The sequence below is a fragment of the Apostichopus japonicus genome, chromosome 13, assembly GCF_037975245.1.
Source record: "Apostichopus japonicus isolate 1M-3 chromosome 13, ASM3797524v1, whole genome shotgun sequence".
NCBI classification, from domain to species: Eukaryota; Metazoa; Echinodermata; class Holothuroidea; order Aspidochirotida; family Stichopodidae; genus Apostichopus; species Apostichopus japonicus.
This window is the reverse complement of record NC_092573.1, coordinates 18,392,222-18,416,314: the sequence shown is the minus strand read 5'-3', so window position 1 is coordinate 18,416,314 and position 24,093 is coordinate 18,392,222. Positions and strand designations below refer to the sequence as shown.

General features: G+C 34.3%; 1 protein-coding gene across 2 annotated transcripts in view; it reads right to left on the bottom strand.

Moving 5' to 3' along the window:
- Positions 1 to 2,741: 2,741 nt before the first annotated feature.
- The window catches only part of LOC139978744 (G-protein coupled receptor 54-like), a 71,031-nt gene continuing 49,679 nt past the window's right edge, over positions 2,742 to 24,093 (bottom strand). For both annotated transcript variants that reach the window (XM_071989203.1, XM_071989202.1), the window contains exons 3-4: positions 8,046 to 8,181; positions 2,742 to 6,689 (exon numbers count right to left, since the gene is read on the bottom strand). In XM_071989203.1, coding sequence (XP_071845304.1) covers positions 6,079 to 6,689; positions 8,046 to 8,181 — 747 coding nt within the window. In that variant the 3' untranslated portion in view covers positions 2,742 to 6,078. The remainder of the gene's footprint in view (positions 6,690 to 8,045; positions 8,182 to 24,093) is intronic.

Genomic DNA, 24,093 nt, shown 5'->3' with positions numbered 1-24,093 from the left:
AAAAAAGAGGGACAGTTGTTTAGACTCCTAACCAGCCATTAGGTTGAAACAGCCTTTGAGTAATGTATTCGTCTGTTAGTAATGTTTCAACAGTAGCATCAGCTGACAGGTCTAACATGTTTTACGGTGTTATAACACACTTCAGTTTATACTGATTAACAGTTGTCGCTTTTTCACAGTACGCACTGATCAAGCCATGTACATTGGGCGGAGAGGTACAATTATCTCAGCTGACTGGACCACCAAAAAGGGTCTCGACGTTCCATGTTTCGTCGCAAAAGAGAATTGGCGTTGCCGACAAGGGTAAATACATACGGCGACAATGTTGCGTTTCTTATGTGCATAGATGACAAGTTCGTATAGTTCATTTAAGTTTGAGTAATTTAGCTATTTAACTTGGAATAACCTTGCCATATACGCGAAATCAATGTAACCATAATATATATAACCATAACATATAAAAACTATGATTGAATTAACCATATTTCCATAATTCTATCATTCTCGCCGTGCTCAAGGTAGCTTATATGATTATAGGTAAGATCAAATTTTCTCTTCCGTTTCAGATTATTGATAAAGAGCCATATAGTTCTATTGTTTGTGTGAATGATATGATGTTATTCTTGTATAGTTCATCTACTGTAGATGATGCTAACTAACATGTTTGTGCTTTGTGTCTATATGTCCGTTTTGTCTGGTTGTTTAATCCTCATCAGTACGATTTCACAAATGTGAACTATAGACTATCCTTTGGAAAGCTATGAATATTTCTTGTGGATTTCCCAATTTCTTTGAACCCAAATGTTCTAATGAATAGTGTATCTCTATTAAATTTCTTTTAACTAGAGCCTCGTCTCCGGTGTTGTTCTATAATGTTAACAGTCGCAATGTGGTGTATTAAAATTTGATTCAGTACAGGACATTTTGTGAACGAGAAAGAGCATCTCGGTCATACCGTTTGCTAGACCTTTCAGAAAATTACTTTTCCCGTCGTTATGTTATTGTAATGTACAGCCTTTAGGATGTCACTTAACATTCGGTATAAAGTTTTCTCTTTCTGAAAGGTGTAACAGCCAAACTGAACAATGTTTAAAATATAATCTCGCCTAACAATCTTTGCTCTTTGCCTCTGGTAGTTCGTGAATATGCTTTGGGATATTTTCTTGTGAAATGGTGCAAGTTAGTTCTAAATGTGCAATATGTGTAATATATAAACACAAGACATTGTCGAGGAGGTTACTGTGTACAATAGAGGTGCATTACCTGATTGTTAAATAAGAGGAGTTTAGGTACGATATAAACACACTTAAACCTCACCTTCACAATCTTGTGTGCGTGAAATATTACTTAAACATTGAAATACGATGGAAGCTACCTATTTCATACTTAAGACAAAGTAATACATTTTTGATTGACATCACATGTAGTTGATGGAGTTAGTGTCTTAAATATTGTCGGATGTTTGGTTGATTGTATTAAACAGGTGGTTCTTACTGTATTGTAACATTAGTGTAGGCGCGATATTTCCACATTTAACTTGAACTCAACAATCATTATGCCATCATGTTAGTCACGTGTTTGGTCTGTGAAATAATATATAGTATTAGTGACTTAGATATGGTGAGATGTAATATGTTTGAATTGCTATTCCATTTTTCAAATATGCACAGTCCCACAACGAGGGTATCTTATATGAAGAATACAGTGTTATACAACATCTAATTATATTCTGGCCATTTGATTGGTCAATTGCTCGTTGATTGCATGCAAAATCCGCTCTATTCCACTCTATGAAATAGAACCATGGGTTATACTTTTTTTCGTAGCACTTTTTTCAATGGTAAGAGAGCAGAGAAACCTGTCTGTTCAAAACAATCTGTTGCATGAGTGCATTTTACCCATCTTAATATAATATCATTATGTTGTATAAAACAAATAATGAATGGTTTCCATTCGTGCAATAGTGCAAATATTTCATGAGTTGAAAGATGTAATTTGTTCCATTCAACTCGGCTGCGCCTCGTTGAATGGAACAAATTACATCTTTCAACTCATGAAATATTTGCACTATTGCACTCATAACCATTCATTATTTGTATACTAATACATCATGAGAGAGATTGATAGACACGGTTATGAAGATATGTAGCTCGTGAATTAGCTTTCTTTAGTTTGACTTTGAGAAATATTTTCATATTTCGATATTAGCATAACAATGTACGTCATTAACATGACTAGTCAAGGGCTATTTCAAACAGTTTTCTCATTTTTAAGTAGTATCGGCTTTAATACCTACATGAAAAATGTCTGGGCGACTAACTTGCTCCATTAATATCAATTACCGATTGACATTTTATAACTTGCTCCTTTAAGCTTGACTATAAGTGTTGTGATCAAGAAAGGTGTCTTAGTTTGATCAACTTGCATTCTTACGTTGTGTAATAATGAATAGGTTTGGTGAATGTTGTTAATCAACTGAAAAAACAAAAATGTTGTTCATGTGTTTGGGTTGCATGATGGGAGGTAGATGTTGGGGAAAGTGATGAGAAGGGAACTGGAATGGGGAAGGAAAGGGGGCAAATGTCAGTCATTAAACCTAGGTCATTTATTGTTCTTTGTGTGAATGTGGCACTGTCGTGTTGCTATAGCACTTTTTGATTTGATGTGACTGAGCAGAAACTTTAGTGACTATCTTGAGGTATAGAAGTACAAAACCTGATAAACTTCAAAAGCGTTTTGAGTTCATTCATAAATTTATTTCCAAGACTTTTCTGTACATTATAATCAACTTAGTTAAACAGCAATTAAAGACATTTTTGAAAAATAACTTACAACTTGGCCACACTTGAAAGTGTGTCACCTTTTATCATCAACTCTAATGGGTAGTTGTGATTGTTAACTATAAACCATTCAAATCAACAGCCATGTGCAGACTTTATGATACAAAGCTAATTTCCAAGATAGCAATAGATTATGTATGTACAAATAACTGGTTAACATTGTCTCACCTTGGCCTGCAGATTGTTGCAAAGTAGTTTAAAATACGATCATACATTAAGAAATAAAATCTAGCTACCTAGAACTTACATTTGCTTTCCATACCTCACCCCCCCCCCAAAAAAAAAAATTATAATTCTTCAACATGAATATTAATGACATGGTTTTAACTCTTCTGCCGAGTTTTGACTATTAATGTGACTTTTGGTTTGGGTACACTTATTAAATAAAATAAAACGAATATTACAACGCGTTTCCATATAGATCAAAAAGCAGTAAGTCACATTAAGACTAAATTTTGATGACGTAGGATTTATTTTTAACCCTTCTTTTTTGTACTGATTGGTCAAATTTGGCATTTTCTGATTAATATGCATAACACGTGGACAAATGAAAATAATAATTCACTATGTACACAATTGTTCCAGTAAGCGAAATTTATACTTACTTAAACATCAAAGATTTCCATTGAAAATTGTGCAAACATCTTAAGCAACTCTGTGTTTGCTTTACACTCTTCGTATCAGTCTTCGCCAGCTTATTTGGCTATTTGGTGTGTGAGACGAAGTCGTTATCTATAATCGTCAAATCCTAGACAGCTGCATAAATTATGACTTAAAACAATACGAGATGAATCTTTACACCGACAACAGTCTCTATCGTCTGCATTTGACGTCGACGAAATAACGTTAGCAGTAACGCTCAAATGAAATTTACACTTAAAGATGAAGAATAATCAATCGTCATGTCAGAGTTCATCTATTTTAAACAAACGGGAAATATCTGTTACGCCGTTTTTGTGCCTCGATTATACAACATGTGAAGCATAGGTGGCGAGCAAGCATTACATGTAAAGGAATGCCGATCCTTGTCAAGAGCAAAATGACACACCAAGGTAATATGCTTACTTTTGCATATTACCATGACATACCTACCCTCAAATGGAAACTCCACAAACCTGTGATTGGTTAACAAAATTGAACTCTTACGCATAATTCTTAGAATGGTTAACATGGTATGACGCACGTCTTCAGTTCAGTCGATTTACTGCCAAGAGATCGACTCTGCGTTTATCAGCATTACTCACGGAGAAAGCTACCGACACATAGTCCTAACCACGTTCGTCAACGGTATAAATTATGTCACCATATGTTTACACTATCCTAATCGAAGAACTGTTCTCGTTGCTGATATCACACTTTAATACTAATTCTCTTCTTCTGTAGAGTCAATTCAAACGTAAAGCTAAAGTGTTCAGATATTGTTATATTGTGAATGGGACTATCAGTTAGTATCTGCCATTATAAATAATCGTATATATATATATATATATATATATATATATATATATATATATATATATATTTATATTTATAGTGAAGCACCGTGACGTATAAGTGCAAGCCTGCTGACAACATGGTTACTTTAAAGGAGGATTCCTGATTTAAAGCTTTTCTGAAGGAGAAATATTTTAGTGAATGCGCAGCATGCACAACAGGTGTAGCAAACCTACACAGATCTTGCTTCGGTAAGTTTTGCTTTCTAACATTGACAAAATGATATGGCAGCAATATCGGTTTCTAATCGCACGAAATATTCACTTGAGTGAGACTTACGCAATCTTGAAGTTCGTGTACACAAATAGCACCACTATACATTCTCTTTGGAGCAAGTAACAAAATGGTACCAATTCTGGATATCTTATGAGTTCAGTCCCTACATAGTTCATTCGCTGGACCACCTACTGTCAAGATGATATACTCATATATCTAATCTACATCGCGTTCACAGAAACATTCGAAATACTGGTAGCATTTGGTAAATAAAATATGCTCATTGCTATATTTCAGTTACCTGAATGTATGTTTATACACAAATCCTTATAGAAAGAAATGAAGACACCACCAGTTCTGTTATGGGTTGTTATAGTCAGGATGTTGTTAAAGTCAGTCTGTTGTAATAGTCAGCCTGCAGACTCTACAGCCGCAAGAAGCTCGTTGGCATGTTTATACTGGGTTTGAAATCTGGCTATTCGCTATAATGCATGATTATTTCAGGCGTAGGAAAAGGGAACATTAAAAAGAAGACTTTACTGAGACTTCTTATTGACCACCAGGTAATTACTGTGGACTTTCAGTTAGCAACAGGTAAATACATGTCAAGTACTTTGAACAAACAGCACGGGTAGCCTACCGATATTTTGCTGTGAGGAGGAACCGACACTGTCTTGTGTACATTGTCCAAAATTAATAGAATGTCAAATCGTCGTCGTCGTCGTTAAGTTGGTCTTTGATCCCGACCCTTGACCCCAGTGCATGTTTCATCGCAATCATCATGAGATCAATGTGAGAGCTTGAACTATAATGACAGTAACGCGCACATGCAGGATTTCAAAGTTGGAGGGAGGAGGGGCCGGACTGATTTTAAGAATGAACCGTTATGGAAAGACCTCCTTGTCCCGGAGGAGGTCTGTAACTTGTAAACGACTGAATGTAAAATCCTTTCCTCTGCCCGTATTTGCGAATGCCACTGTATATAGCGACCGTTAAGTTGAAACCATAGAATTTGTCAGCTGACGTTTCTCAATGATTGTTCATGAAGTGTAATGACACCTCATCAACAATATTACCCTGCTCAACCATGGAACACACTGGCAGTGAGTTTACAAGATCTGGACATGTACTTTATAGAACTGTTGAACAGAGCTGATTGGTAGGTTCATTTAAGAGGATCTGCCACCTGTTTGCAGTGTTAGAATGAGTTCCGTATCATCTTCGAATCATCCCAGCATTTTCATGATTATTGATTTCAAAGATCTTCATCATATCTTTGGTATTAGCGTTAGACGGCTGAAAATGTTCCAAGGAAGCTGATTGACTATGAAGTATCATTACCATGAAATGCCCCCACTGCGTACTGGTTTTATTTCTCTCCTCTGTTGAATCGCATGGGTGCAGTCCTCGTCATCGTTGCCACACCGTATAGATGAGAATGAGGGTCTTACTTACCTCGCAAATGAATTAGTTCATATGATATAAAGCCTCATTATTTAAGGGTCTTTGCTTTTTTGCGTGTTCAAAATCAAATCGATGAATCGTCTTTGGACGCTCCGTTCTGGGTAACGCTTAATCTTTCACTTTTGGTCTTCATTGAAATACTCACCGACGTCATCATTTCTCCGCCGACTCTTCTACATGTGCAGGATGCAAACACACGACGGAAATATTTCTTGAAACTGGTCGTGGCGAACGCGTACACGAATGGATTGACGATGCTGTTCAGGTACGCTAACATTAATGTGAATACGTGAAAGTACGATATCGCCGCTGATACGTCCTGCCCCTTAGTATCGTATACCAGTATTGTAATTATGGCGATATGAACAGGTGCCCAACAAATGGCAAATAACACGACGACGATAAAGACCATCTTGGTTATTTTCTTCTTTCGGCGTAATGCCCTTGCCTGTGCTTGCGCACTCTCCGTGCCTTCGGATGTTTTGCGCCAGACTTGCACTAATATCTGTATGTAACAGTAGATTATTATGGCTAACGGAAGCAGGTACATGAAGAAGAGGTTAGTGATCACGTAGTGGTAAATCTTCCCATTTGGTGTGTTTAATTTGCGCACGCAATTACTTTGCTCGTCCGTGCTGGCAGCTACAAAGGCCGGAATATGCAGGAGGAAAGAAACTGCAAGGAGAACGAGAGAGAGAGGATAAGTTGATATTATTTACTACATTTAATATCCAATGGGCAACATTCCAAACATGAGAAACTATAGACTAACAGTCTATTAGAAGTAAACAAGTCTCGAGTTCTTTCTAATACATTGTTTTGATGTAACTTGATAGTTAAGTTCCAAGAAAATGTATTAAAAAAAGAGGGAAAGTATTATCTTTAACTTAGAAATCTCGTATGTAAAAATCGATGAGACTTAAAATATTCCGAATTGCTCTTTCACATTTTAATCGCTGTCTGGGCAAGGACATGTAGAGAAACGAATTGAATCATTAATTACTTGCTCCTTGCTCTGACTTCGATTTTATCAATTTTCAGTCTTATTTAGAGAAATACTCGCTTGGTTTGATGAAAATTGATTACCAAACTCTAAAACATCGCTTTTAGTATCTCCAGTCCCTTTACATTCTTAAGATCTTCACGGCGGTTTCAACAACCGCTGACCCGTATACGTGAGTGGTGGTGGTGGTGGGAAAATCCATCAACAGTGAGCATTTGCTTATGGAGGTGTAGGTAATATCTTTTATATGTTAAAAATTGCAAAGGGTCAAGTTCAAAGTACGCCTTGCTTTCTTGAATAATGTTTGATAACAGGAACCGATATTTGTGATAATTTAGTTCCACTACACGTCTTCGTGTAGTTTATGTATTTATGATGGTATTTCGTGTATTGTATTCGTGGTTTTATGATGACTTTCGGATAACAGATCGTATGCACTGTCTTACTTGGCCTTGTAGAAATCGGAGACTTTTTTTACTAATGAAAGAATAACATTCTAAGCATCATGCTGACATTTGCATGCAAATCCTAATATTAAATTTTCGAGATATTCATGATTGAAATTGTCCCAGTTTCTACCAAAAGTGAAATTTAAGTAAAACAGGTGTGTCGTCATAGTTGCAAACCGACGGGAAAAAAAACATTTCTTTTACCTTTTTAACTTTGCTGTTTTAACCTTGAATTGGAAAGTGTTCCAACTTTGCTTTAGGAGATGTTAAAGTTATCAGTACTTCAATAACTCTAACGTATACATATTCTGTTAGCATATCCCGAGTTTGATGGATATGAAAGGTAAACTTTGTGACATCACACCTGTTTGGTTCAAGTTCACTTTAGTACAAAACTTGTCAACTTTAACTTTTGCTCTCTCTCGAAACGATACATATGATGCAAAGTTCACCAGGATGCTGATACTATGTTCTTCTTTTGTCCACTTGAGTATATTGTTTTTAGTCTTTGTGAGTATTTTCGTTGTTATTCACCTTCATTACTTGATTGCAAAGCTCAGTATATGAAAAACTGCTTACATATCCAAATCAAGACGTTGATAATAACAGCTCTAGTCGTTGTCCTCGTATTTCTGGACTTGACCGCGTGAACAATCAGGTTATATCTATCAATGGTCATCACAGTCAATGTAAGACATGTCGCCTGCACAGTAACCTGATGATGAAAAATAGAAAAGGGAGAAATTAGCTTGAAAATGGCTTAAGATCATTCGTTAGTCGTTACTACTGTTAAATATGGAGAGGGCCTATAGAAAATACCACTAAGTCAAAATGCTGTTATCATGTTAGTCGCCCTCAGCGACCCCTGCAGGGCCGGCCACATCTTCATTTTTGTTAAAATCCACACTAGAATATGGTGCCTGAACACATGATTCATCTATTGCTCTATAGTCCGACAAAATCGACCCGAGACGGTGCTGACATGGAACAACAATTTCAAACGTTTGTACATGATACACTTATTAATTGGTTATTCATTCATTAATAGCAACCAAACTGTTGAGACTGCGGACTAGATCTCTATCTAAGATTTAAAGTTAGAATAATATTAAGTTGCATTCACAAATCAATACATTATGTATCCTGTCCAAGGACACCTTGTTCTCATATTTCTCCCCAAGTATTAGAATCTATCATTGTTAAGTAGGACAGTGACGGATTTCATGTTATATGAAATGAAAAGCTAACTTATGTCATAGTAATGCACCAGGAGTTAAAGTGAATTTTTTCCTTATATATCTCACTATCTTCTACTATTCACATTGCAACATTAAGTTACAGCACTTGACAACTAGGTGTATAAATGAAATCACTTTGACTTAGAAACATAAATAAAGTTCAAATACTCAATTGCTAATGTGGTTTATCATGTAAAAACATTTTTAATACGGCGTACAATTACAATTGTTTGACATAAATGGCTCCCTTTTCATATTCAAATGCATAAAGCTTTGCAGAAAGGTATTCATATATGAAATTAGAGATGACAGAATACTTTCTTCCAGCACTAGAATATGGTGCCTGAACACATGATTCATCTATTGCTCTATAGTCCGACAAAATCGACCCGAGACGGTGCTGACATGGAACAACAATTTCAAACGTTTGTACATGATACACTTATTAATTGGTTATTCATTCATTAATAGCAACCAAACTGTTGAGACTGCGGACTAGATCTCTATCTAAGATTTAAAGTTAGAATAATATTAAGTTGCATTCACAAATCAATACATTATGTATCCTGTCCAAGGACACCTTGTTCTCATATTTCTCCCCAAGTATTAGAATCTATCATTGTTAAGTAGGACAGTGACGGATTTCATGTTATATGAAATGAAAAGCTAACTTATGTCATAGTAATGCACCAGGAGTTAAAGTGAATTTTTTCCTTATATATCTCACTATCTTCTACTATTCACATTGCAACATTAAGTTACAGCACTTGACAACTAGGTGTATAAATGAAATCACTTTGACTTAGAAACATAAATAAAGTTCAAATACTCAATTGCTAATGTGGTTTATCATGTAAAAACATTTTTAATACGGCGTACAATTACAATTGTTTGACATAAATGGCTCCCTTTTCATATTCAAATGCATAAAGCTTTGCAGAAAGGTATTCATATATGAAATTAGAGATGACAGAATACTTTCTTCCAGTACATTTTGTAATGTTTAGCCAAACAAATGATTAAAGTGTAAAGTTACAGGTATTTGTAGTAATTTCAGCAATGTTGATCCCACTGGGATGTAAAGTCAGTCTTCCGTGACGGAAGCATCAAAATCAAAACTTCTCCTTTTGCTGTACTTTTCTTATAAAATAAGGATTGTTCTGAGATATAATAAAACGGTAAAGTGATCGGTTCTGTGAATAATAATGCTATTTGACGAACGTAAATTGTTTTGTTTCGATGCTATTTGTTCAGAACTTGCCAAAGACAAAACAGAGAAACTTTATTTTGAGTGTTCTCTTGAGGAAAAGGTCTATTTCAATTGAGTGAGGTGAGCTCTATATATAAAAGCAAACACGATTGTTGCATGAAGATATAAGGTTACACTTCATTATTGAATATTTACTAATCTGGAAATATAAGAAGAAGGAATGAAATTGTTTGACTTTGTTATGTCACAAAAAAAAATCTTGAGACTGATATAAGAGAACTTCGCGAATAAGCTAAAAATGCTAATTCAAATAGTTTTAAGATAAATAGAAACATGGCACATGATATCTAATACTCTCAATCTCATATTTCTGAAATATAATCCTCAATGGAAGCATTTCACAAGTGGAATGCAGCCTTAATAACATTACTATGAATGATTAACAAAACAAATTCATTAATTCAAAACAGAGGAGAACTTCGCGAAAAAGTTGGTAAAATTTGAGCGAACTACATTCGTTCTCAGTTATATTAACTAAAACTGAGCAGAAATTGTATTAAATACTTCGACGATTTCCAAAAACAAAAAAAACGGAGTAAACATAACAAGAAAAAGAATAACCTTTGGCCACTACATACATTGCAAAATTGTTTACAGTTCTCCGCAAAAAAAAGGTGTTCAACTTCTGCTTAATTTATGAGAAACAGTATCGTTCTGTATTTATGATAATGGGCATCAGTTCCGCGAATCAATAATTCCTGATCATGATATACATAATAAATTCAATTGTTCAAACTATGCAAATATACAGTCGCCATTTTCTCTATTGATATATTGTAAATAAAATCCTTTTGAGTTTACTGATCGTGCAGGTTTTTATTTAATGGAAGGTACCGGTATGTAAATGCTTTAAGCACGACGTTTGTTGTTGGAATACAGTGAAGTCGTAGGAAACTTTCTTATTTAATATAACCCCGTTCCTTATTATCTCAATGGATTAGCTTTCAATATAGTTTGTTAGCAATTTTCAAAACTACCTCTTTGCATAAAATTAGTGACTTATTTTGCTTTATAGCTGTGGTAATATAGGGAAGATTAGGCCGAAACAGCCTTGATTGTATAGGAAAGATTGGTCCTATGCAGTCATGGTAATATAGGATCGATTACGCCTATATTAACAGTTGTCAAAATTACCAACAAATGTACGAATTTTCATTGTGCTGTGAAGTTGTTTGTGATTAACATTAGTATATATATATATATATATATATATATATATATATATATATATATATATATATATATATATATATATATATATATATTATATATATATATATATATATATATATATATATATATATATATATATATATATATATATATATATATATATATATTTATTTATATATATCAGTCTGCATGTCTTTCAAGAACAACTGATAGATTTCTAAACAGAACACATGGGAATTTCTTGCCGATTAGATTTACTGCAGCAAATACTTAATGTTTTGGTCAACCTAAATACAATTAGGTCAAACAGCAGAAAATCCCAAGGCTACAAAAAAGGGGCCTTGACCACAGATAAGTGTCAAATGTTATTATGCCTTTTCAAATGTCCTATGGAGTTCTCTGCCCACGATCAGATCTTACTCCGTTTGTCACAACGTCCCGGAGGAATTTGTCGATCGGGGGCAACTGCATGGATTATAATCAATGCTAGAATTGACAGTCCTCTGGAAAATGTGTCATTCCGGGATGATACGATGGCATAAACAAACTATATCATAAAGTGTGTATATATATACTAGCAGACTCTCAAGGTATCAGGCACGGGCGGACAGGGCGCTAACAGCTTTACCAAGATACTACTTGCTAGAACTAGTTTTAGTTTTCGATTAGATCCAGACATTAAAAAATAATGCGGCAAACGTTACTTACAGAAATGAACTTTTGTGAGATGTATTACTTGAAATGACATTTGCTACTAAATGATGATCAATATTTCGTTGTTATCAATTTATGAAATTTTAGAGTACCGTAATTCCTGACATGAACTTTGTGGTTAAACCAGACTAGAGCTGTTCCTCCTTCGCTCCCCCTGCACTCCACTCCCTCACCACCATAAATTCATTTACTGCTCATTTGCATGAATTCGAAACGGAATAGCATATACTATACATCAGTAATCACTGTACAAATTGCAATGTAAATCTTATACAACAGTCTGGTTTCCTCTATATATCTTCTACAAGATGCATTTCGTACAGATGCCCAATGAGAAATCTGTTCTGAGGTATTATCAGTATTTACTTTATAACCTCATGCGGTTTCGACCAGTGCGGTCCTCGTGGATACATTTTCTAAGACCCAACCAATCAATCTTCTGAAACGTAAACGTTTCATACTATTTAGTGGTTATGAAACCCTTTGAACAGTTGAAAGACACAAAAAAATACTTGATGCACGAACGGTTTTGTCGCCTAGCGCACTTGAGATTTCGTGACATAAAAAATAGAAGGAGAAGGCCGGGGAGAAAGCTATTTGTAAAAAGACACACTATTGGATCATTTGTATCAATTTGTTTAAATGCTTCATGGCATAAACCTGCATTTGATATATTTCCATGATCACAATATTTCACGGTCCTGATCATCGTGCAGCAGTCGGCAATCGCGTACTCAGATGTTTATGCCATAGATCACTTAATGCGCTCAAATCTCTCTCTCTTTTTTCGTTTCTTTTTTTGACGGTTGCTTTGCTCCGCAAATTTCATATATACAAACTTGATAAGATTCCTTGTATTGTATAATAATAATAATAGTCATATAGTATAACAGATAAGAGACAAAACATAACAGGAAATGTATAACTGCTTGAAATTCAACGACTTTTCACTGGTATCTGTTATATTTCTGTTATTTTTCTTTTCGTTATATCACTACTATTTCAATGAACCCGTAAGCTCCATGACCCTTTGCGCCTTCTTATGTTATATGTCTGCAAAAGAAGAAAAAGATGCTTCATGCATGCAATGTTCCTTTGTCATTTCTTCCAGGGTCAAACTGTGTCATGTTTTACATAACGGAAACGATGTATCTATATTATTGTCTTTTATTCGCTACATTTAAGGACAAAATTAAACTATAATGATAATATTACTATGACCATGAACCAGCCCTACTTTGTGATCAAGTTGATAACTTTCAATTTTATTCTAGATGCCGATGACATGCTTGACAAGGAAACGATCATCTCGAAGACGTAAATCAAATTTTCCTCTATCTCGTGTCTTTTATAAAAAAAAAAAAAACTAGGAGCAGATCAAATCCCTAATGAAATCAAATCACACATAGTTTGTAGACAAAAGTGTTAGCTTTAATAGAGACTGTTGTTAAGTGAACCATTTTGTTCGGATTTTATTTATCGTAGATTAGCACTATAAATGAAACGAAAAACCTCATGTTTTAAACTACATTAACTTTGTCGATTTATCAATGTAAATTGAGATTCTTGGTAGAACTTGTTAACATGTACATTTATAGCTACGCGGCGCTGTTTGGAGTACTCAGGATCACTATCTTGAGAGAGAAGTTTTCCTTGAAACCTTTTTTCGATTTTTGTTTAAAAGTATTGTTAAAGTTGTCACGTTTTCCAGTAAAAGGTGCCTGTCTATACGTAGTAGAAGTGATTTACATGCATAATCTCAAGTTTGTCCAGAAAACTTTGCTTTGACCGTTTTATCTCCTCACAATCAGGGATTTTCACTGCTTATACAGTTTTGAAATTCCATTCAAATTTTGACAATCATTGCAGTTTTGCAAAAGTTACAGTTATATCTTTATTACCTGCCATTGACCATAGCCAGGGCCTATATAATTTTCAATGTCTTAATAATCACTTTCTATATCAAGATAAATATGTCTGTCTATACTCTGGTAGAATTAAAAGAAAATTCACATAAAAAATAATGGTATTAGCATATTACTGCACTCAAAGTTTCAGAATTTATGTTCTATTGCGGGTTTTATTTATTTTTAGCTCGTAGTTCTTTCTTTATTATTATTCTTTTAAATTGATTCTTTTCATTTCTATTCTATTTATATAAATTGGAATAACAAATATTAATCAATAGTTAATATCCATCCCAATCAGTTCTATGTGGCTATGACATGGCTCTGGTCGTAACTAAATATAAAACGACACTAGCAAACTTGCTTTACTGCGTTAAGATCAGATGCGAACTATAACTTGGAAAGGTTCGCGTTGATAAACAGGTCATGCTTATTACAATCAGATACCACGGCGAAAAATAGAAATCCCGTCGTGAAATCGGAAATACTATTTAGACCAATTAATCCGCTTAACATCATTTAGAGTGAAATATAGGTTAGGCATGAATCAATCATGCGCCAACGAATGTACAAAGTTGTCAATCTTTGCGGTTATTCGGAACGAAAGGTTTTGTCAACTTTAACTGAGGCAGTGTGTTCTTTCATGACATGCAGCTCCCGATTGAAATACAAAGAAGCTTGTTTGCCAACTTTGTCTGGTTGAAGTATGGAGTAAAGTCTTTGCAAAGTGTATCTAAATGGCAGCTCCCTGATTGAAGTATGGAGTAAATTCTTTTGCAAACTTTGTCTACAAGACAGCTCCCTGATTGTTGAAGTATGAATTAAATTATTTTGCCAACGTTGTGAAAAAGGCAGCTCCCTTATTGAAGTATTGAGTGAATTCTCTGCCACTTTTGTCAGGGAAAGTTCTATTCCAGTGATGTATATGTTGTCCCAGTAAGTTGACATATATATATATATATATATATATATATATATATATATATATATATATATATATATATATATATATATATATATAGGCTACAAACCTAAAAGGACGTTTGCATATGTATATATAGCTTCCACTCGATAAATTTAGTATAGAGACTATACATCTGAACTTCAAAACGCAATTCATCATACCTTGTGGAGCTTGAAGTTAAAGTCTTTATTATTCCTGTGGCACGTGTTTACCTTGTTGGCAACCATAAGTGCGACATTTCCTGGACAAACGCAAGACTGCACGAAAAAGACAAAACCTCCTCTCTGTTTTCCTTTAAAGATAAACTGTCATGCTTCATCAACGACGTTTTTTTGTCAAGCCTGCATGCTTCCTTATATTTTCCATCGCAACTGTATAAGATGAAGATAACATTTACTTATATAGTTTTACATCCACCGTTACATCTCCGATGTTCCAGGGTATTTTAAGCAAGATATTTTGATAGGAGATCTTGTCTGTTACTCAACCCATACACCTTTTGAATCTTATCTCCCCCCTCGTCCCCCACCCTCTTTCATACACCGTTTCACTGAAATTTTAACTAATACCATATTTAAGCACTATGTTGTTATGCTTTGATGAAACTGTCAGATCTCATGAGAAAATGTGCTTCTTCGGTCTATTGCGTTAATTTCTTTCTAGAAGAATCCCTTCATGAATCCCTTCGTATAGAAACAAACCATTTGGCTACCTGACCTTTTCAGTGATTGCGAAGAGATTGAAAAAAGGGGGTGATATAAAACACCTGTCTACAACTGCATATAAAACACACCTTAACGAAAGGGATTTGTATGCAGAAGAGAGCAAGGAAGGAAGGTGGCATTTCAATTAATGTTTTGTAGAATATTGCGTCCCATAATAACATTAGGGTTTTTGCACGTGAAAACACGTAAACATGCAGCAATTGTTTTCAAAACCCCATTTACTAATTCTGACAAATTAGCCTATATTGTGAGTAACTGCGGGCTACTCTAATCCAATTACCGCTAGAGTCGTTTTTATTTTATTTTATGAATACTTGACAAGGAACAATTTTAATGATATTCATCTTCGCTAAAACACCGCACCGAGGAGATGAATTAGGCCAAGACCCAAAAGAAAAACGCGCGACCATGATGCTGTTCAGTTTACTTTATAAGCTTCACTGAACGCAATTGGACCGAACAATGCTTAGTTTAAATTGAAAAAGAAGAAGAAGAAGAAGAAAGAGAGAGAGAGAGATAGACATGAGGAAAAACGTCAAACTAACTGTGGCAGAACCTCACGCATGAGAGAACTGGTGGCCAAAAATCAATGTTACGCAAAGCCTTATAAATTGCTAGCAATAATTCCACGTGATTTGGTAAAAAAAAAGAATCTGCTATGCACACAAGAGGCGTCGAGATGGCGCACCTACATACGTCACCAACAAAATGACTTTGATTTAACGATTGGATGAAAGGCATCTTAGAAAGCGTATGACAGCTACTGTATTAATTCCAAGTTGCAAATAATAGTGAAGAATTAATGTGATTTGCTTGTCTGTAATCTTGGACTTGATTGCTTCATGCATCAAGTTGAACATGATAAGCAAATTTCAAACTCCAAAATGAAGTTGCCGTCCGAAGAAAAAGGAAGATCCAAATGTAAGATACAAAAAGGATTAAAACTCGAATAAAGCTCTCTAACCGGCGTGACGTCTGCATATGTATATATATATATATATATATATATAAATAAATATATATATATATATATATAAATATATATAAAAAAAAGAATTAAATGAATTCTAAACTTGATTGTGTAAGATAACTACTGGATATTGTCTGCACCTTTTGGTCAAAACTACATCATCCAAGCACTTTAGCATAGCAACTGAACAAGATGTTTTCGTGTATGAAACTTCTATGTATGTACTTAATTGTTAACTTAGTTACTTTCAATAACCTGCAGGAACATCTCAAAATTATGGTAGAGGCACAACTTGTTTGCAGCCTATAAACTAACCTTTTCTAAAGAGGATGACTTTAGGTAGATTTGTCAAAGTCCAAGAAAGAAGAAAACTGTTTTTTCAATAGCAGTGCTAGATGACGCTTCAATATTGCTATTCTGGTTTTCAATATATTCACCTATAAAATATGTTAAAACTCTGGAATGCTCCTTTAAGGCTAAAATTGATGATGACGTCAGCGGGTCATTGTTGCATAACTTATCAGTAAAAATGTTTTTCACTTCATTTAAAACAACAGAGCATCACTGTATTATATTCAAACGTATTTGTCCTTGAAAAACATGTAACATATTGTAAACATGTAACCTGAGCCCATGACAGTCTTATGTCTTTTTTTTACATTGAGTTTGTGTAACAACCGAGGGACTAACTTATTGGTGTTTGTAGTAGACGAAATTACAATGTATAGTCCAGTCACTTTAATTCATTAACCCTTGGTTGTGTAAAGGGTAATTAGAAGTTCAAAGTGTTATAGAAATACAGCCAGGACTGATATATACATTGCCTTTGTTCGGTCTTCAACAGTAACCCTTTAATATTTTACTATGTCCAAATATAGTGCTAAGATAGTTTCGAACGCCTCGAAGTTAAAAATCGCCAAACCAAAACAAAAAATAAAAGTAATAATAATAATAATAATAAAATAATATAAAACCTCCCGTTTATTCCAGTTGTTACCATGGAGATCAAATCTTGTTTGTAGAAATTTATATTTTCTCCAGTGAGAAGACAGCTTTATACTTCAGTATTTCTTGTGTATGTTTTACTATCAAACGTACAGCCTAATGAAATTACTCGCAGTTCCAGAAACCAAGGCTAAAGCCGATATAACTATACTTTCCTATACTACTATAGCTATTTAAACAAGTGCAGCCAAGTGATAAAGCCAACGGTACTTCTCGATTTGAATTTATGCGATAAAGTTCAATTTTTCACGAGTCGTAAAAATCCTCTTTGCGAATTTAATAAAAGAAAAGGGCATGACACTACATAAGGATTTACACCTATCTCGTTTGGTTTCACTGTTTGGTGTAAATAGAACCGTTATAAACTTCTGTAACACAAGTAAACGTCTTTATAGTGCGTGAGTGTTTGTTCTATGACGCAGGTGCCTAGATACACTGCAATGCACAAACTTGCTTTGGCACAGTTTATATCTTAAAATACAATGATCAATGGTTTATATGAATGGAAAAAGAAAAGTAACGGATTTATGAAAATAAAGTCGCATCAAATTGGGTTTTTTATTCAGCTGAAATTTTGTTTGTCTATATTACGTTTATAGTTTTGTGATCTTATTTTTTTTCACCGATCTATTTTGCCAAATTTGTTCCGAGACTTATTAGGGAGTTAAATCTGTATTAACCACAAACAATAGTTCAATGCAAAACTTCAAATTTTTCGGCTTTCCCTGAAATTTGAAATGAATTACAGTTTTGATTCCATCGAATATGAAAACGGCGGTTGCTTATCCAGAGCAACCACAAACAGGTTGTTTTAAAGACATTTTATCACAGTCATTTACCAGCGTTCGCTACAGCGCAGTTCTATTCATTTTTTTAATAGCATTTCATATTTCCGTTTCATTACTTCTGTAAATTGAACAGGGAAATCGCCAATGATCTTAAAGTACGTTGGATAATTATTTGTTTCAATGATTGCAACAAATCAATTTACTGAAACAGCAAATACTAATTTTAAATATTGAGGGCGCTGCCTACAGTGAATTTCATTTGTCGTCTGTGTCCATAGCTCAGTGGGGTAGGACATAGACATACGTTACGATAGACAACTCTGGTTCACGTCGCTACGGCATTAGAAGATATGAAGCTTTTCCACCTATGCAAACTCTCTTGGGGAAGATGGGGCGAGCGCCGGGTGGGGGGGGGGGGTTGTTGGGGGGGGGGGGGGGGTGGTGTTGGAGATGAAGGGCGCGGGTTTGTGCAGTCACTGCACACATTTTATGCGAACTCACATTATCATGTTGAGGTTAAGGGCGGGGTTAGCTACGGTAGCATATTTAAGCCATTATCATAACATAGTAACAACTTGTTACAATTGCTCGAGGTTGTTGGTTTCATACAAGACATTGTCGTCAGTCAGAAATATTAATGAGGTAAATTAAGAAACAACAGCATGTACCTGCAATAAGAATCTAATGAAGTAAAAGGGTACTATAGTGAAAAACAAAGTATAGAAGTTGTATAAATGACCGTGTCGGATTGTCAATGAGCTTTATCAAAGCGGTGATGTAAACACTTGTTTATCTCTGCTCGGAATGTATTTCGTTTGTCTTTAACTAAAATCATATTTTATTTGAAATATTACAGAAAAAGCAATAGGATGTTTTTGAAAAGTGACGGATGAATATGAAAACAATTGTAAAACGTAAAAAATCTTTGTGCAACTATTCATTAAGTTTAGAAACTCCATGTTTACAACCACAAAAAAAACGAAAAAAAAAGGATAATTATTGTAAAGAAATATGATATCGTTTCATCCATGTTACTATATGTTCAGGCGGTTACTAACTTATAATTATTTATGTATTTACTACTAATAATGATAATCAAACTCAACTGCGCTACGTTGGAAATTTGATAACATATTGATGTTTATGGTAGACAGTTAATACAATTCTAAACTTGTTCAAGTATGAATTTTGTTGTATTTCCCTTGAGAACATGATTGGCAAGTAGTGATTTCATTTCCTTCAGTTGTTCGTCTGCCTAACAAGTTTCTAACTTGAGTGACGAGAAGGAAATAACAAAGGAAGAAGGATGATATAATCTAGAGATAAAGAAGAACGTGAATGTGTTCATTTATAACCCCCCCCCCCCTTTTTCTTTATTTTAATTCTAACACGACTTTCTTGTTCCTGAATTTATGACTTTGTAAGGTTTCTTTTCTTTCGTTTTACGTTTTCTTGGGTAAAGTTGACAATTGACACGTAGCTGTAAACTCATTAGCAGAGGTAACGGAATACTTTTGGAAGATACTCTTGCTAATTTTAAGTAACATTAGCCTTCTACATATAGGATGAAATATAGAATATAAAAGGAAAACTTGAATGTAACAAAATATGAAGTAAATAAGGATTTCTTTCTATCTTTAATTCCTAATTTCGAAGGAGATTTCAAGACGAGATTAACAAAAATTCGAAGTTATTGAAGGAAAAAAAAAGTTAGAGAGCAAATTATAACATCAATACATATGAATGGTACAGTTTCCTGTGGTATATATATATATATATATATATATATATATATATATATATATATATATATATATAAATATATATATAAATATAGATATATATGTGTGTATCTTCATAATCATCATCACCACCAACATTATGACACACACTTTATACGAATTTTGATCTACAGACACATCGTATTGAAACTTTTAAAATACAATATTAACACGGAAATGACTATTTGTAGACAGCTTGTACACTTGCGGCCAAACGTTGGCAACCATCTTCATATGCATCAATACATACGAAGTCTGTAGGGAATACAGTTTGTTTGTAAACCAATCTTTTTTCCAATAACGTTTCGTCTCGTGTAAACCTGTAAAGTATTCGATGTTAATATCAATATTACAAAAATCGCAGTATTATTTTACTCAAGATTTGCTTAAAATGATGTCACTTGATGATTTCCCCTGTAACTGCCAAAGTAACCATATACGCCTTAATACGTTACATGAGTCTTTATACATATATACACCTATATAAATGACCTTGAATACTTTACTCAAGTTTGCGCCCTTGATAGGAAACCACGATGATCAAATTTGAAGAATAAAAAAGACCAAAAAGAAAAGAAAAAAGGCTCAGCAACAAATCAAAGCGTAAGGTCTAACGTGATTTGCCGTTACAATTGTAAAGGTACTTAACCGCGGCTGGTCATATCATTTATTGCAAGGGATGCAGCGAACACTTAAGACAGTCAAAGTCACAAACAAACAAAAACAAACAAAAAATATGGAGAAAGACAGTTAGGATTTGAGGCTATATTACATTAGGGTTTATGAAACAGTAACACAAACACTTCAGTCAGTACAATGCGATAAGATTATAAACAGAACGCACCCCTTAAGACAATACAATTCCTATGGTAATTAACGACTATAGGTATCAATCGGGTGAGAAATATATGGATATTGCATAAAAAAGAAAACTAAGAATGGAAAGGAAAGGTTTACAAGGAAAAACTAAAACAATACAATATAAAATGTATTTATTTGTTCTGAGGAGCACAATTAGGCCTAGAAAGTTGCAATTTGAATATTTCCCCCCCTTTGTTTGATAATGTTATTACCATCTCAATGAAATCATATTTAAGTTTGGAGTTTAGTTTAGCCATTAAAACCTGTGGTTTGCGTTGGTTTGTTTACTAGAAAAAGAGTCCTGTGATATTAACAGATACTTGGATACCTCTCGCTCTAAGAAATATGTGGTTTTAACACAATTCGTTAGTTCCTAAGTAACGTAATGGCCTTAGAAGTTACATTCTAACACAGAAAGGTTTGTGACAATCGTATTTCGTGCAATGTTTATTTCTTTTTTTTTCGATTTCAAACTTTAACAGTTAAAGCCTAATGTAAGTTGGTTCGTGGTGTGATGTTGTAGCGGATTAATGTAACCGTGTGATTTCAGGTAGAATATTTGTTCCCATAAAAGTGGATTTTATGCTACCACCATATTGTGACATATCCAACCTGAAGTGTAGCTCTTAAAGAATTGTTTTTATTCTAAATAATATCTCAGGCGAAGTCACAAGAAGTAATTCATGGTTCAACAGTTTCAGTTTATCGTCATGAAGAGACTGTAAAAAATAGTCACGTGCGGCGTCTTATTTGCCGTTTTTTTTTTGTGGTCACATCGAGGTTAAAGTTTCCCATTTGGGAATGCTATTTGGACTACTTCCGTTCCAAAAGATTCTCCAAATTAACCCAATCTGTACCCCCCTATATGAGCCCGCAAACGTCATCGACTAACCCTAGGCTGAAGTTACTCGCACAAAAAGGAGAGGAGTAGAGATCTTAGTTGAGACAAAGCAACTCGAGAAACCTTATACATCAATAGCTATAGGGGAATTAACAGCAAAATTAATTTAGCTGTAACTTGATCCAAACGTGCAAACGTTTGTCGATTCGAGGAAGCTTAACAGAAAAAAAAGTTTGGTCGAATTGAACCAGAGTATGTCAAAGAAGCGCTTAAAGCACAAGGGAAAGTTCATCTACGTTAGATGAGTAAGCGAATAAACATACACAGATCGATACAGAATAGATGATGGAAACCAAATCACGGATTTCGAAAGAGAAGAAATCTGTTTTCCTTTCTTTATTTAGGTTGTCCTTAATTTAAAATACAGTTGTTTTTCGGATTCCTCTTGTGACGGTCTGAAGCCTCAAGGCTCGGGTATATATAGCAATAGACAAATTGCTGACATTGAGATGGTCTTTATATATTTTTGAGCAAAGATTTGAATAATGTTCAAATCTTTGTTTTCAGACGCGGAAAAGATAAAAAAAAATCATCACCTCTAAAGTCCAATCTTAATATATCCGTATACATGTGGAATCCGTGATCTTTAATGTGACCGTCCAAAAAAAAAAAAAGCTCTCCAAACTTGAGTAATTAATTTGATCCCCAATAGGCCAGCTTTCTGCCTACTCATAACCTCTCGAGATAAATCCAAATCAATTACCTTGAAATATGATACTCCGGCGGATTTATGATTGAACAGGGTTGAAAGTTCTAAATGTACTGGCAAACTGCATGAGTACATATCCACCTAAATTGAAAAAAATTAGTTCTCGTTGGTTTTCTTAAAGACCCTGGAAGATTGATGCACATCACGAAAAGAATAGTGATAGCTTTACTGTGTGAACACAGGAAAATATCAATCTACAATATAAGGCATAAAGCGAATTAAACGAAACTAGAGATTTTGATGGACATTTAGAGCTCAAAAACAGAAGAAGAACTCAACACAAAAGTAGTGCCATTATTTATTTGAAATAAATAAGAACCCGAAGATATTCTAAAATAGGTGAAAGAAAAAGGCAATTTGCTGAAAAAAAAATCACGTGGTATTTGTCTTTATAACGTTCTGGAAGAATTCTAGGGTTTTATACATAGATTGGAAAAAGTATACTTCGCGTAAAAATTTTGGGTTTTCAAAATTCAAGATTCCATCTACCATATTCTTCATTTAAAAACAAAACTGCCTGACACCTCTCATGTAATATAATTTAATATATTGTACGCTCATATGTGTCGTTATATGTTAATATATGGATTCCTCATTATGTATCATTATAATTGCATATGTATAACGTACCAGTAAATGTTATCCCATAATTCGAAGACCAAACAGACACAAAATATCTGTAAGTTGGCACTGATATGAAACCAAAATGCCGAATTTGTCATTAATATTAATTTACTATTAATGGACTATTAATGTACTATTAATGTACTATTAATGTACTATTAATGTACTATTAATGTACTATTAATGTTAAATAATGTTAATGTCTTTACTGTTAGTCCAATTACATTGTTGTGACCAAACGTAAAGAAATATTCGACAACTCGAACCATCGTGTCATCAGGAATCTGTTCTGTGATTGATATTAAGCGCCATAGCCGTTTATGCATAGCCTTTTGCATTCAGCCGTTTCATGAGCTCATGTAATACGATTGGGATGTCATAAATGTGCAAGGTAGTTCATTTGAAAGGTAACGTATACGCGCGGTCAGGATATACTTAAGTAACAACTTGATTTTCGAGTATATCGTAATATCCGTCATAATTCGTGATTAAGTATAAAGACCCGGTATGTAGGCCTCGTATATATCCTAACATGAAAATGATGGTATAGGCTAGTATAGTTTCTTCCGTACCATTTCACGTAAATAGTTTTTTCTTAACGGAGATTAGATGAAACTAGACACGTGAAAATTATAAGTAGTAAATTATTTCGCTTCATTTCCGCCAGGTGACATCATGAAGTTCCATACTGCAAACGAAGGCTTTAATATTTTGTATTCAATCAAGCTGTAAATGTTGAATATCATATGTTTCCATAGTAACACCTGTAACTATAGCTACCGTACATATGGTAATTATCAAACTATAGCTATACTGCAGCCGTTGATCTAAGTATGTCGGCTAATCACTGTTTAAGTATATATCCTATTGTATACACACACGGAGATTTACATGTGCCAGTTGACCCGACCGTATTCGACATATATATTTTTTTCCCTCCTGTGACCTTGTTGATCAGGCCATTCATATCTTCAGGATAAAATATAGACCTTCGCCG